At 33.2% G+C, this 17,150-nt stretch overlaps 1 protein-coding gene across 9 annotated transcripts in view; it reads right to left on the reverse strand.

Annotated features, from left to right (window-relative positions):
* Positions 1–17,150, reverse strand: part of LOC107437029 (PAN2-PAN3 deadenylation complex catalytic subunit PAN2) — a 106,065-nt gene that overhangs the window by 68,223 nt on the left and 20,692 nt on the right. For 8 of the 9 annotated variants that reach the window (XR_011636882.1, XM_043042777.2, XM_043042772.2 and 5 more), the window contains 4 exons: positions 13,923–14,121; positions 13,725–13,843; positions 8,017–8,161; positions 1,034–1,175 (listed from right to left, as the gene is read on the reverse strand). Coding sequence is in view for 8 of the 9 variants with exons in the window: in XM_043042777.2 (XP_042898711.1) it covers positions 1,034–1,175; positions 8,017–8,161; positions 13,725–13,843; positions 13,923–14,121 (605 nt within the window). In the remaining variant the exon portion in view is untranslated. The remainder of the gene's footprint in view (positions 1–1,033; positions 1,176–8,016; positions 8,162–13,724; positions 13,844–13,922; positions 14,122–17,150) is intronic. The other variant, XM_071181565.1, reaches the window with a different exon arrangement.

Raw genomic sequence — 17,150 nt, forward strand, 5'->3', positions numbered from 1 at the left:
AAGCTTCTGCGGCGAAATTGAGGAAAATAGCATCAGGTGTAAAAGACGAAACACCGTATTATACCAAATACTCAAAGATCCAGATGTGATTCACTAGATAAAATTAAGTCGTCTTGACTTGTTTGGACATGGAATCCGTATGAATAAGTATAATACTCTCATAATTTTTTCAGTTAAGCCAATTAACACACAAAAAGAAAGACCCTAACTTAGATGGACTTCTTTATCCCCGGGGTTAAAAAATGAAGTGTTTGCTGCCAGTAGGAGTAGTTAAAAACACCTGGATCAGAAGGCCTTGGTCCACACTGGGCATCCTTGCCATGATTGATTATAATACAATGTTTAAATGGGAGTAGTTACAGTCTCTTAAGATAATTATTCAGTGTAAAAAAATTCTTTAATAAAAACAACATATTAAATAAACATAAATCAAAATATAATCTATAAAAAAATTTAGAAAAATTTTTGGTTTTTGTGTTAAGAGCAATCATTAAAAAGAATAATTTTATAACATCAAACTTTGAAAAGTACATAAACAATATCTGATTGAAATTAAATTGAAAGTTAACATTATACAGTAAAATCTTGATTACCTTACACTTTCCTGAGTTACTAACAAGCATTATCAAACAGTATATTCAGCCTGATTTTATTGAAACTTTTTCTTTAATATAAATATATTCATAAATCAATATGCATGACTCATAATCATAAGATGTGATGTATAATACCTAAAATTTCTGAATATGAATTGTGTGGATATTTATGCTAAATAATAAATATTATTTTAAGATTAGTTCGTAAAAACTGAAATACATGATATCTTAGTTACAGTTTCTTTATTGTTTAAAATGTCAAAAACTACTACAGTAATATTTACACATCTGAAATAAGAAATAGGTTAAATGATCTCAAAAATTTCACATAACTGTAATGCTATGGATACAAAATTATAGCCACATAAATATTAAGTTCCCATAGCAAAAACAAAACAGTATTCTATGACTAAGAAAAGTGTCCAAAATATAATCACCTGCTGCATCCCCAAATGCAAAAGCCTGGCAGGAGGAGGAGGTGTCGAAGGTGAGAATGTCTGCATTGCCTGTTTCTACGTGATGAATGTAGAATACAAATTGGTCTGTGTTCTCTGTGTCCACCATTTGGAATTGACCAGTCTAAATAATGAATTACATGTCACTTATTTCTTCGATGCAGAATGAAATTAATTTTAAATATTTAAGCAGATTAAGTGCATAAAATTTATTTAAAACATTGTTTAATAAAAAAGATGTAATTTATATATTACCTAAAACAAAAAAGGATCTTTTTTTCTATTTAAAACGCCCCTTCATACAATACCAAATGAATTACATTAAATCAAACTTGATGCTAGTATGGTTGATGATTTGTATAGTCATCACACACAAGGTGATACTCAGTTAATTTGTAGCAAAGAGTTCAATAACTGGCTAAAGAGTTGCGGTAGCTGGTAAAAAAGAGCGCTCATCTCCCAATGAGATGACCCGGGTTCAAAATTGGCGTGATGTCTGGGTCGATAAGAATTCTGCTCTCACTGACCACAGTCAGGGCCGGATTTACGTATAAGCTAAATAAGCTGTAGCTTGGGGCCCCGAGATGGCAAGGGCCCCCAGATCCCACTTCTTTTTTTCTTTTAAAAAAAAGTTTTATTTGGAGCTGGGGCCCTCTGAAGTCCAAAATGCATTTTTTTTTCTTTTTTACATTGTTGGGCTCTTTTCAAAATCTAATCTAAGTGTTTACAAATATAAAATAATTGTTACTCTTCACTTTTCTAACCAAAAGAGCAATAAAACGCTCTTTTGGCCGATGAAATATTCCGCTTTCGCAACTACCACCCACAGCATTATCAAATAGCTGCCTCATTTTACACTGGGGGGGGGGGAAATATTTTTAGTTTTTTTAAATTGCATTGGGCATTTTTGTCCTTACTTCGGATATATCGGATATCCACAGAAACACCTTTTTTCTGATTACTGGTCATAAATTGCTTGGAACTAAAAATTTCTAGGGCTGTATTTAGGGCAAAAGTGAAAATCAAAATTAAACGAATTCGTGGTTATTATGCCATGCTCTAAGACAGCGGCTCTCAATTATTATTTAGGTCTCCCTCTATGGAACCCCGACACTACGATTAAAATTTATTAAAGTAATTTTGATGTTATAACCTGGAAAAAAAACTTTTTTTTAAATATTTCATAAGAGGAATAAAGATTTTCCATCGTTTTATCATTAACAATCATTATATTATTAATAAGGTTTTATATCCGACAGTTAAATTTGCAGTCCTTGTGCTATATCTAGTATAGTTTTGAATTTATTTCTGGTGTATATACATAAGCTGTAAATGAATTAAATAAGCCGAATTGGTTTACTTCTAAATGAGCTCGAAGAGACTAGTTAAAAATAATAATTAGGAAGGTATTTTCTTTTATAAAAGAATTTAGTTATTTTATTTTGATTTGAAAAGTGCAGTATGAAATGCTAATGTAATATTTTATAAATGTTTATTCTTTTCCATCTGAGGAAAAGGTAGGCTGTTCAACATTCAACATATTGTTTTTAGAAATATATTATCATTTAAAAAATGCCATTTCTACTTAATTGGTATTTTACTTTAAATAATTTAATAAAGAAAACCGAACGATTATATAAGATATAATTTATAGGTTGGATCTAAATATAATCAGAGATTATAAAAAGTACTAACTAGAAGTTTTTAAAAGTATTTATCCCTGGTTATAAGAAGTATTAATTTGCGAAACCACTTTAACTCTTCCCTTAACCCTAAAGTACCATAGAACACAGTTTGAACTGCTTTTCTAAGGTATTATGATGAAATTATAAAAACTTACATTTACTACCTATGTAACAGCATGGTAAAAACTATATTTTTATTATGTTAATTTCATGAGAAGTTATGACCGAATCGCTACGAAAAAAAATTACCCTGTTTTAAGGTGTTTCCATAACTACCGTAAATGTTACTATGTTCTAATAGTTTTAACCATTATTTTTTTTCTCTCAGTGCGGTCAGTACCATGGTTCGGGTTTCATAAAATGCACTGTACTGCCGCATGCAAATACACGTGTTTTTCTCAAAATTTCAGAAGGTCTTCTACTTTGGCATGTCAAATTTTTAAGAAAATATTTTGTCACATAATTGAAGGGGGAAAAAACACTTAAATGATAGTTTTACACGAAGAACATATTTGGAAATTTTCAACAAAATCAAGATTCTTAGTTTATTAAATTTTTAAAAAATAAAATAAAAAATACCCTGCAAGGTAGGTGTGTTTATTTAGGGCCGATGATTATGAAATCGAACGCAAAACTGAGAGATCGTGGGTTCCATTTCAACTGATGACAGTTTTTAATTTTTATTTCCTAATACAGAAAAATGCTTTTCTTATTTTTTTAAAAATATGCATGATAAAAAAATAGTAATTTAACAATTATTTAAAAGAAAAACTAAAAGACTCCGTTCTTGTTTACTTTGCTCACCAACACGCGTGGTTGCTTCTCATTAATCATTGCAGATTAAGAATAAAAACTATATATTTCAATTTTTTGCCCACAAAAATTACGATTGAATTGCCATTTACATTTTGAAGATGACTAAATTTAGGCAAATCAATAAAATTGGTAGTAATTAATAAAATCGGAAAATTGGTACCTGCTGCAGAATTATTACTCAGTGAAGATGGGTTCAAAAGTTAAAACATTCGCCTCCGAATGGAACCGGATTCGAATCTCAGTGATGGCTGGTCGATAAGAATTCTACAACTGGCTAGCACCGATCACAGTGCTGATGTAAAATATCCTCAGTGTTAGACAGATCATGAGTTAGAGTCCCCTAGCTGCCAGACTAACCGTGGGAGGTTTTCCTCTCCATGTAACTCAAGTATGGGTTAGATCCATCAGAACGACCTCCGCGAAGACAAAAATTTTCTTCCAATACTTGATCCTAGAGTTCCCTTGTCTACTGGATTGGATTCAAAATTACAAGGCTACGGAGTTGAACATCGTTGAACTCTTGTTCGTGAGAATGGGAGTTTGAAACCATCCGGCAGAAGAATAACCATGTATAAAATGGTGACTGGTGCATGTTAAATCTGTCTTGGATACAAAGTCCTCCAAGTCCTTATAGCAAATATATACCTCTGGGTACTGATCCAGGAGTTCCTCTGTCTTCTGGATTGAGTTAAAAATTACTAGGCTACCGAGTTAAACATTGTTAGTCATAAACTCAAAATTGAGTTGGTTATTCAAAGGCGGTTATAAAAATAATAAAACTAATAATTAAATTATATTTTATTGTGTTATTTCCAACTCCATGCATATTTTCTGCACGCCCTTACAATTTCATGTTTCTAAGTCTTATAGATTTTGAGCAGCAAAGTGAAATGTAACGTAAAAAAAAACCAAAAAAGCAATTAAGAAAAAAAATTCGAGAAAAATAATTTAAAATTACAAATAACATGTATTCAGAATTTCCCAAAAAAGTTCCGTTAAATATAAAATGGCTCTTCCAGCATGTCAAAGTTTTACTCTTTGATTAAAATGTGTTTCTGTTGTAACTTTTTTCCGCCTTCAAAAATTATGCGCAATAAAAGAAAGGTTCTACATTATAGTCTCATCAGAGTCACATTTAACTATCGACTAATAATATCAAATTTTTTTAGTAATTTAGTGTTAATACTCAACAATAAAAAATAATGACAGTTTACTTTAGGTGTGAAGAAATAGAATTGAATTTATAAGGGCCCCAACATTTCCAGTAGCTTAAGGCCCCGCCTAGCTTAAATCCGGCCCTGACCACAGTGCTAACATAAAATATTCTCAGTGATATACAACAAGGGTAATTGTAACACAAAGCGAAAAACCCTGAAAATTTTATATGCAAAAACTTGATATTGATTTATACACTATAGATGTTTAATAAAATTTTTTGAACTAAGATTTATTACTAAAATCACCTACAAATGAAAAATATCACATCTTTATAGTAACTAATTTTAGACAAAAATATGAATAGCAATATTGGATTTTAAGAATGCGAACATACAAATCACGATATTGGATTTTTAAACCACGTAAATACAGGCATGAAAGTGGACAAAAATAAAAAAAAAGCTGAACTTTTACAATGCAGGCCACTGGGAGGAGAGGAGGGGGTAGTGCTCTATATCAGTGCTCCCCAACCCACGGTCCGTGGACCGGTACCGGTCTGTGGATCAAATGGTACCGGGCCACCCATTTCATTGAAACTGAATTTAAATTCCTAGGTTCTTACCCCAAATTGAAAATAGTGTTCCATTAAAATTTTATTTATTAAAAAAAAGGGCCCCTGAAGGTAGTGACATAAATTTTTTAATGATTTAAAACAATTACCCCCAGATGGAACCGTCTCATTGCAAAGAAACAAGCTCAGGGTGTTCATTGAATTTTCGTTCTAGTAAGTCAAAATGTTAAATCACTTTATATTTATTTTTTGATGTAACTACATTTTATTTCGAAGGCATGTTTAAATAAAATTAAATTAAAATTAATAAATTAAAATAATGTAAAATATAAACAATCAATTCCCCCCCCCAATCGGGCCACGGTAAAATTATCAAACGTTGACAGGTCCGCGGTGATAAAAAGGTTGGGGAACACTGCTCTATATGATACTGAGATTTATAAAAGCAACTTTTAACTATGCTGGGAGATTTTTATTTGATATTTAAAGTGGCAGAAGCATTTAGACAGCTAACTTTAAATTTTTCTTAAATATAATTTTAAAATTGTGACCACTAATATATTTAAAAAAATAAAGCAATTATAGGAAGGCACGACTATTAAATTACTTACTAATGAAAAATATACCACATCTTTACAGTAACTAATTCAAGAGAAAACTTACTTCTACTTCTTTCAAGAATAGAGATATTGGATTTTAAAATCGCGTGAATATGAATCACGATATTGCATTTTAAAATCGAGTGAATATGAATCGCGATTTTGGATTTCAAAATTGCGTGAATATGAATCGCGATATTGAATTTTAAAATCGCGTGAATATGAATCGCGATTTTGGATTTTAAAATCACGTGAATATGAATCGCGATTTTGGATTTTAAAATCGCGTGAATATGAATCGTGCGGTTGAATTTTAAAATCGCATGAATATGAATCGTGCGGCTGAATTTTAAAATCGCGTGAATATAAATCGCGATTTTGGATTTTAAAATCGCGTGAACATGAATCGCGATATTGGATTTTAAAATCGCGTGAATATGAATCGTGATTTTGGATTTTAAAATCTCGTGAATATGAATCGCGATTTTGGATTTTAAAATCGCATGAATATGAATAGCGATTTTGGATTTTAAAATAGCGTGAATATGAATCGCGATTTTGGATTTTAAAATCGCGTGAATATGAATTGCGATTTTTGATTTTAAAATCGCGTGAATATAAATCGTGCGGTTGGATTTTAAAATGGCATGAATATGAATCGTGCGGTTGGATTTTAAAATCGCGTGAATAGGAATCGCGATTTTGGATTTTAAAATCAAGAAAATACAAATTGCAACGTTGAATTTTTAAATCGCGTAATTAAGAATCGTGATGAATAATTTTTAGATCACGTGAAAACGAATCGCAATGAGTAGTTTTTAAATAGCGTACAAATAAGAAAAACGATATCTGATATTACAACTGCGTGATAACGAATCGCAATATCGGATTTAAAAATGCGTGAATACAAATCGCGATGTTGGATTTTTAACTCGCGAGAATACAAATCGCAATATTGGGTTTTAAAAACGCTTAAATGCAAATCGCGATATTGGATTTTTAAATTGAGTGAATAGGAATTGCTAGTACGGCTCTTAAATCGCAACACGTAACTTTTAAATCAGTTAAATACGAAAATCGATGATTGATATTAAAATCGTTTGATCAGAAATCGCGATTTTAGCAGATTTCGGGGCAGTTCCTAATATTTAAAATTCCGAAAATCAGCCAAACAAAAGAAATCAAATATCGGCGGACGGAAACGAAACGCATAGACTCCTTTCCACTCTATAGCGGAAGTCTCGGTAATCCGACTATCGTTCGGGAGGCTTGGGTTCTCTAATTGGACTCCCTAAAAATTTTAGTTTTTGGAACATGGTCGGAAATTTTAAAAATTTGGAGAAAAAAGCGGATTTCCGTTTTTTTGCGGAAGTCTTTCATCCCTGTAAATACAAATCACGATGCTTGATTTTTTAGATCGGCGGAATATGATTCAAATTGTGTAACTTTGAAATCAGGTAAATATGAAATCGATGTTTGATATTAAAATCGTGTGAATATGAATCCTGATATTAGCAGATTCTGAAGTTGCTTCAAATATTAAAAACGGCCAAATCTGACAAAAAAAAATTAATAATTAAATTGATGGAAGAAAAGAATCAGTTGTACGAAAACGTTTCATTAATGCGATTTAGCAAAAGTTTCAAAATTAAAAATTTTAGATTACAAACTCACTTCTTACTTTAAATCTTAACTCTTTAAATTTTAGATTTTGGTGAAGATTTTACCAAATCATAAGTTTTGATTCGCAGAAGTCTGCAAAAACAATGATTTTGAGATACGCAGTAAAATTACGTGCCCTGCTCCTAGATTCTAGACCAGGAATATTTATATGAAAAACTCGTAATTCTGTGGTACACTCAGAGTACAATCACCCCTGATACTGATTGTGGGTTAGAATCCTTTTGCCAACCAGTTAATGATGGAAAGTTTTCCCAGTTTTCCTCTCTATATAACGTAAATGCGAATCACTCCATGAAGGCTAGTTTGTTCCTATACTTGATAAAGGAATATTCTTGTCTTTTGGATTGGGTTCAAAATTACACGTCTACTGATTGAGTGTTGTAAACCCAATATTGGGGTGGCTCTTCAACATTGGTTATAAAATAAAATAAACTAAATGTATGAATGAATCACCTGTGAAACCGCACACAGACGGGAAGAGTAGGCAGGCACAAAACGAAGAAGTAGGGGAGGAAACATCATAGAAATAGGATTTAAGCTCTTCATCATTCTCAGATCATACACTTTCAGAAACCTCTCAATGGACAGTTCACCATGCCTGCACACACATTTCTTTTATAAGCAAGTAAGTAAAACACATAAGCTATATATTCAAATGAACAGTTTTGACAATAAAGTTTCATACTCAAAGATATATAAGAGTAGAACTTTTTAAAAGAATTTGTAACTTCAACGTCATCAACATTTTGACAGCAACAAATATTAGTTTTACAGCTCAGTGGCCAAAATATAAAGACATTTTAAGAATCTGAAAGTTTATTTTAAAAATAAACACTCTAAAGGGTCAGAAAAGAATAGTTTTATCGTGGATTTTAATCGATACAGTATTATGAACATCAAACACAACAGAGTATATCGGGTAACATGATTTAGCACAAACAAGCCACAGCCAGAGATTCTTACAACCCATAAATTTGACCAAAAGTGCTTCTTCGGAAGGGGGGACAATTTTAATGCATTTTCTAAACAAGGGAGCAATGAAGAATCATTTAAGAGCATATGTGAACAATGTTGTTTTATTCTGCTAAACACAAGTTATTGCGTGAAATAAAGTACCTTTTAGAGCATTCCTGCTTGTCGTGTCCCATCAAAAATTCTATTCTAATATTAATAATAGCTACTTAGATTGTTTTTAAGAAAAACAGAAAAAACAGTTATTGCGAAAAATTGGCATCTTGTTGTTCTGAAGGAAAATTTGCTCGAATCATGGCCTAGGATAAACATAGTACACATTGAGAGTAGATCAGTAGCAGAAAAAACAATCATCCTACCAAAAAAAAAAAATTTAAACCTTTTGAAATTCTATTTACCCTGGTCTGATTATTTTTGAAACAAAAATAATACACCCCAAGTGGCAAAAACTTTTTTAATGATCTAAATTTATCTGAAGAGTGCGCAATCAGTAAAAAATTTGTATTCTGAAGTTACACTTGATAAGTTCTTAAGTTAAGAGTCTCTAATACTACAAAACATGCTGAAATAATTGCATTACTAATAGAAAGTCTTTTTATTGTAAAAAAAAATAAATATTAAAAAATAAACTAAACATAGTGCAAACAAAATGAAGTTGGTAAGTTTAAAACAATTCAAATATTTAAGAATTTCAAAAATCTACATGAGAAAAAAAAATTGCTTTTCCAACAATGTTAAATAGGGAAAGTGAGGTGGAAAAGGAAGTCTTCCATCAACTTGAATATCAAGGACCCGATAAAGAATTGAATATGGGTCCTACAGCAAAAAAGTTTCTGAAATTTTCAGTTAAAAATTTAATTATTGTGTGATTCTAGCATTTTAAAAATTTTGCGAGCGTAGTAACATCACTAAAAAAAAAATATTGGAATTTTAAGAACCACTAGAAAATCTTTAACAATATTTTAGTTTATAATAAGGGCTGCAATGTAGATCCACCTCCTCATGGTGCAGCCTGGGTAACTCTAAGTGATCTACAACTTTGGCATAATGTGTCTCCCTCGTCGTGATTCCTCTCTGCGCATGCTGCAGTGGAATGCAGGCGGATTCTCTTACGCCAAGCAATCTGAGATAATGCGATGCTTACAAGATTTAGATATTGATGTTTTCACTATAATGGAAGCAAACATTACCCAAGAAAAGCTTCCGTTTTTCACATTTAAAGGGTATTCCCTACACTTGCTTCCCAAATCTAGACAGGTAGCAAGTGGCATTTTAACTGGGGTAAAGGACAGTTTGCTGTCAAGATTCAAAATTATAAATGACATGACGCACAATGTGGATAAAAGTGAGGTTGTATCTGTGGAAGTGCGGAAACACAATGTCCATTTCAAAATTTTTGCTATATACCAGGTTTTATGTTCCTTAATGACTTAACAAAAACCATCTTAGTCGGCGACTTCAATGCTCATTCTCCGAAATGGGGTTACCAAGATATAAATGACTCTGGCAAGGAAATTGAAGATCTTCTGTGCTCATCCACACTGGACCTGATCTTTGACTCCAAAGATCCTTACACATTTCTCCACTACAATGGAAAAAAATATAATCCAGATCTCCTACTGGCTTCGGCGGATATATCCTCCAATACTAAAAGAAAAATGCTTGAGGACCCTGGTTCGGGACATCTACAAGTCATAGCTAAGGTATCTTTCCTGGTTCCAAATCAGGGTTCAACTACTTCAAAAACATTATGGAACTTTAGAAAAGCCAATTGGATGAAATTCAAAGAACTAGCAGATAAAGCACTTGATCCCAAAGCAGTAGTTTGGGATACAAAAAACCAACCACATAAATAAATTCATTACAGATAAGATTGTCCAATGTGCTAGACAATCTATTCCGAGAGGTAAATGCAAAGGCTACAAATGTTTCTGGTCAGAAGAGATCAAGGCTATGAAGGACAAGAGAAACAGACTTTGGAAAAAGCTGATATTACTGAACGCCCTTCAGATGTCCAGGCATGACGAAAACAAGCAGCATCCTTCAAAAAGGCCATTCTCAAAGAGAAACGATTGTCATTTAACAACTTCATTTCCAAGCTGAATTTCCAAAGAGATGGAAAGAGAGTCTATAAGTTTCTCTCAAGCATCAAGAATGAGACACCTGATTCCACAAAGAAACCATTCGAAGTCAACAGGGAGACTTTTACAACTTACAACAAAATAGCCAATGCATTTGTTCAGCATTTCTCTGCTGCACAGCGTAAATCTAGCTTGTGTAGAAAACAAACAAGGCTTACGAATAAAGGTATAAAGGATTTAAACAACTCAAACTTAAATTCAGAGCCCTTTATTCCCCACCTAATTTTCTCTGCTAGCATTACTTTCGATGAACTCCTCACTGCAATTAGCAGATTAAAGACCAAAAAATCCCCAGCCGAAGACGCGATATTTGCCGAATTTCTACTTAACTTGGGGACTCAGGCAACGCAGACCATTCCAAATTTTTTTAATTTAGTGTGAGATATAGGTAGCGTCCCATCAATATGGCACAAATCAATCATTATCCCTATACACAAAAAGGGCAAAGATAAAGGTAACCTAAAAGGATACAGGCCAATCTCATTAACGAGTATGCTAGCCAAAACCATCGAAAAAATAATTGCAAAAAGACTGATATGGTTTACGGAAACATACAACATCCTAGCCAAAGAACAGGCAGGATTTAGATAGTACAGATCACCTAACCAACATGTCACCCTCCTTAGCCAATATATAAAGGATGCTCTTGATAAAAGACATGTACTCACTGCTGTTTTCGTGGACCTAAGATCCGCTTACGATTTGGTTTGTAGGGAAAACCTTCTACTGAAACTCGCCAAAATTGGTGTTCACTCAAAGATGTTCGACTGGTTTAGAAGTTTTCTTTGCCAGTATAGAAGAGAGGGCAGTTATTTTGAGGGAAAAAATTTTAAGACTACCAGACTGCCTCTCCCTATGGAACACCCCACTGGCAAATATTGGTCGAACTTTGAAGACCCAAAACGGTTTCCTCCAAAGAGTCGTTGAAATAAAAGAACAACTAAATATTACTTGGAAAACCGAAGACCTTATTAGATCACAGTGCCCTATCGAAAAAGAGAGATACTCACTGGGTTTAAACCTATGTCAAGATGTTTCCAAGAGAGACACAAATGATCAAGTCTTAAAATCTATCGCCCTGGAGACTTTACCCAGAGAACGAATGGCTATATATATTCACAGACGGTTCAAGATTGGCTGAAGGCACTAACGCAGGAGCCGGAGTTTCCTGCAACCTTTTTTCATTTTACACCCCGATTGGTTCGTCTAGAACAGCCTTCGATGCAGAAGTATCGGCAAAAAGCGCTGCTCTGTCACAACTACAGAATCACCTTGAGAAATTTAATAACGTAGTCATCCTCTCTGACTCCAAAGCCGCACTCCAAGCTATTGCTTCCTCCAAAGCCCCCGCATCTGCCGACATTCTACATTGTCGTCAAGCCCTTCGCAGGCTTGACTAACACAACAAAAATGTTGCCATGCAATGAGTACCAGCGCACTGTGGACTTCAAGGTAACGAAACTGCAGATTTCTTGGCCAAATAAGCCGCCAAGATTCTGCAAATATCTCTTAAGCCAGTTCCTTTCCACACCGCGAAAAGGCTAATAAAAATCTCTCTGCGAACAACATTTGAAGCAAAACTCCAAGAAGCAAATGAAAATAAGGACTGGTTGGAAGGAATTAAAGATATTCCGTCATGGCCAAGAGAAAAATCTGTGGCCCTTTTTCGCCTCGCCACTGGCCATGACTGTTTATCAAAACACCTGTATAAAATTAAAATCTTTTCAAGCCCCCTTTGTCCATTATGTAACCAACAAGAAGAAATGGACGCTAACCATCTAAGACATTGCCCTGCACTTCCTCCTGGGCCCTTGTGGGAACGATATTGGCGGGCGAGATGCATTATTACANTAGAACAGCCTTCGATGCAGAAGTATCGGCAATAAGCGTAGCTCTGTCACAACTACAGAATCACCTTGAGAAATTTAATAACGTAGTCATCCTCTCTGACTCCAAAGCCGCACTCCAAGCTATTGCTTCCTCCAAAGCCCCCGCATTTGCCGACATTCTACATTGTCGTCAAGCCCTTGGCAGGCTTGACCAACACAACAAAAATGTCGCCATGCAATGAGTACCAGCGCACTGTGGACTTCAAGGTAATGAAACTGCAGATTTCTTGGCCAAATAAGCCGCCAAGATTCTGCAAATATCTCTTAAGCCAGTTCCTTTCCATATCACAAAAAGGCTAATAAAAATCTCTCTTCGAACAATATTTGAGGCAAAACTCCAAAAAGCAAATAAAAATAAGGACTGGTTGGAAGGAATTAAAGATATTCCGTCATGGCTAAGAGAAAAATCTGTGGCCCTTTTTCGCCTAGCCACTGGCCATGACTGTTTATCAAAACACCTGTATAGAATCAAAATCTTTTCAAGCCCCTTTTGTCCATTATGCAACCTGCAAGAAGAAATGGACACTAACCATCTGAGACGTTGCCCTGCACTTCCTCCTGGGCCCTTGTGGGAACGTTATTGGCAGGTGAGATGCATTATTACAGACCTATAGACTCTTTATTTTTGTAGCTCTTGTTTCCGTTTTTTGTTCTTTCTTTATATTGTTCTCAGCTACAAATTTGTCTTTCATGTCTGCAATTGGAAATAAAAAATAAAAAAAAAATTTTTGTTTATAAGAGCATAGTAAATCTGAGGTACCTGTCGGCACGAGGCACAAATTCTGCTACCGAGTGGTCAACTTTAACTAAAACAGAAATGAATCGCTAATAAACTAATTTGGTAAAACAAATTAATAGAACAATTCTACATCAGATACAGTCCCACATGAGACCACAAAGGGCAAAGTATCACAAATCAAAATCTTCTTCTAGATAAAAAGTTAGTAATATTTGAAAATTGTAATTATAGTAGCATTTTGTTTTGGTAAAATTTGGTCTTAGAAACCAAGTCTGGATGTACTGCAAAAAGAATAATCCAATCACAAATAATCAAGAATTCACTTTATGTGTAGTACATATTTATGACCTGATTTCAGTGGGAATTCTAATCATGAAGAATTGCTTAGTCAAAATATTCCTGACTGAATATGAGAAGTACCTGGATGAGAAGCCACAAGTCACTAACTGATTTCCATGCACATCAAAATCTGACAGCATACCCGAGTGACAGTCAATGACGCGTTCGACCCTCAGTGTGTGAGGATCGTGTAAGCAAACCTGAAAAGAGGAGAAGAAAGGATGAATCAGCTCTCTGAAGAGGAAATGAAAATGACAGCCAATTGTTCTGCGTAATTACTTTGCCACTGATGTCCCCAGAGCATATGAAGCGTGCGTGTTTGCGTAAAATGGCACAGTTGTCCCCATCAACCTGAATGACATTGATCTCATCTATCGTGTTCAAGTCCAATTCGATGAGATTGTTGTGGTGACCTCCCATCAGAAGAGTCCCTGTTTCTGTCAAAACCATGCACTGCATATTCTGCATGAGCTCTGAACTATAATAGCAAAAAGTGACGATGCAATTTGTTAGTTAATAAAATAGATGAAATATGTCTATATGCAAGAGTACAATTATATCAAAAGACTTTATGTAGACACATAAGATCAGAATTTTAAAAAAATTACTTAATTAGCTGGGTGCCGTCAATTTACCGGCATATATCTTAAGATATGAGCTATGATGGTACAGCGGTTGAGACACTTAATTGTTAGTGTAAAGGAATAGGTTTAACTCACAAGCAGTGCCTTGAAGTCAATCAAGTTTCAAAGAGATGGGTGTCTGGCAAGTAAAGACAGCTAGTCAATGATGACCCCATTGCCACCATCATAATGACGGTCATGAAGTAGTGAAAACTTTGTCTCCAATCATGGCCAACAACTAGCTGTTGCGGAAATGTATTATTTCAACTTAAGGTATTGATGGGTGTGCAAACAACTTTTCCAGCTCTAAGGAGGTTTCTTTTTTAATATAAACTTTTTCTCTTAAAACATACTGCAAAAACCCATGTCTGTTCAAAAATTTTATTTCATTGTTATCATTGCTCTAAATTAATCTTAAGTAATTTTATCCAGAAAAATATTCTTAAATCAAAAGAAATCAAAGTTTTTATGTTATTTACAGAAGTATAGAAATTTTAAAATTGATATATATATGTATAGCAATATGGCTTACAGCTTTTGCTGTTATAACAAAACCCTATACTTGTTTCGCTCAGAGGTATGTATTTTTGTTGTTGGGTACTGATGAGTTACAACAATTTTTATTATATTTTTGCTATTTATATCAGCAACTTTTGCAGTGCATGTCTTTTGGACTATAGGACTATAATGGCTTCTTAAAACATTTCTTAATATTTTCAAAATTTTACTTCGTTTCATACATGTATATATACAGGGTCATTCATAATTCCCTCTGTTTACTACAAATGGCTTCAGTGGTACACGTTAATACCATCGACCGGCAACTGCTTAAATTAAAACTTGAATACTTTCGGAATAATTTCATATATTCTTTTTAGCCATATTCGTCTTCGTTTTTTTACTATAACGCTACAAAACCCTGGAGGGAATTATGAATAACTCTGCCTGTATATATATATACAGTCGCACTCGTTTATAACGAGCACAAAGGGACCGTAACATTGTACTCGTTAAATCCGAGTGCTCGTAATAAATGGATCCTTAAGGCAGGCGTGCAACCAGAAAAGGGGTCAAATGATTGAGTTTACTTAAAATTTAATTAATACTTACTTACTTTATATACATTAATTAATTTAATTAAATACTTTTCTTTTTTTAATGACAACTAGTCCCCCCCCCCAACTAGCAAAACATTTCTAGTAGCTCTACAGTCTTATAGGGCAATTAAGTTTCATTTCGCGGTTTTTTTTTTTATTTCGCGCACATTTCTTATCATTTTAAAAAAAAGATATGACAGAAAGATGAGAAAAAAGATTGCAAGACAGAAAAATATTGCTCGCTAAAACCGGGTATTGTTCGTTAAAAGCAATTTCTGTTCCATAGACTTAACATTGATCCATCCAAAAGCTCTCGTTTCCCTCGGTAAATCCGAGTTCTCGCTAAATCCGAGCTCGTTATAAACGAGTTCGACTGTATACATATATATTACTCTGCAGACAAAACATACTTTTAGAAATATGTTTTACATCACATGCTTTAAAATAATAAAACACATTAAAATGTTGATACAGTAAAAAGTTAGATAAATTTATCTAATTATTCACACAGCACAAGATAGATATAGTCAAAGTGCATAGGATAAAAAAAAGGAAAATAGATAACGCAAAAGGAATGAAGGAAAAAAAAACATAAACTAACCTAAAAGATATTTGTGTGGAACAAATTCAGTCAAATTTTGGTTAAGACTGGTTTTGGTTGGCTTTTTGTTTAAACGCCTTGAAATGATTGCTAAAATTTGTCCTTAAGTAGAGTACATCGAAAAGAATTTGAGTTAAAAAACGATTTGGAAAACTTTTTTTAACACTTTTGTAGGCTTAGGACTGAACATTTATTTTGTTAAAAATTAGCAATTTAAAATTTGTTTTTGTTATATTTTTATTGCACAGATCACATTAATACAAGAATATGAGAAAATAACTAAAATAAAGTTAAATAGTACAAGAATGATATAAATTTAAAAAAAAGCCAAAAGATTGATGATCACTTGATTTTCAGTAACATTTCTTTCTTCCAACTTTTCAAACATATTAAAGGAGACATTTTCTCATATTGGAGGAGAGAATATATCTTCTTAAAACATTAATAGTAGTAGTATAAAAAAGCAGTAGTGACTCTTTGAATGTTTTATTTTCATTGTTCAATCATAATGTTTTTATATTTACGATGGCCAGGGATGAGATTAGCCAAAACGCAAAAAAGCTGAATTTCCACGATAGTAAATTTTACGCAAGCGCAACCCTTTAATAATAAATTCCAGACAGTTTAAGGTAATAAATAATGTGTTGACATACAATTGTGTACTAATCTATTATTATAAAAACGATTACATTGATACTTAACATTTAGTGAGAAAAAAAAATACCAATTGAAAAAATAAAGCTGGAAATTATATTTTTCCTCAGTTCACATAAGAGACAATTATTACTTGAAAAACTACCTGGTTTAGCAAATTAAAACTACTGAGAATATAAATTAATATTTCATTCCTTTTATAAATACTGTTATGTGATTTATAGCAAATATATCAGTAATATTACTTTTTAAATTATATTGGGAAAAAAAACTTTCACAATGGACCGAATCATTATGTTCATATTATAGTCTAATCTAACTACAGACCTCTGAAAGATATTAATAACAGTGAAGTAGAAATATATAGAAACTCCTTAACATACAAAAATTGCTATTTTAGTTTGAAAAATTACAATCAGCAACTGTTTAGATAATTGTTTTTTATTTGATAAGAATTTTGCATTTTATAGCATAAATAACAGCAATTATAAATAAAATTTTGATGATGAGTTAATTAACTCTTTTTCCAAAA

This window comes from Parasteatoda tepidariorum, chromosome 6 (genome assembly GCF_043381705.1).
Source record: "Parasteatoda tepidariorum isolate YZ-2023 chromosome 6, CAS_Ptep_4.0, whole genome shotgun sequence".
Classification (NCBI taxonomy): Eukaryota; Metazoa; Arthropoda; class Arachnida; order Araneae; family Theridiidae; genus Parasteatoda; species Parasteatoda tepidariorum.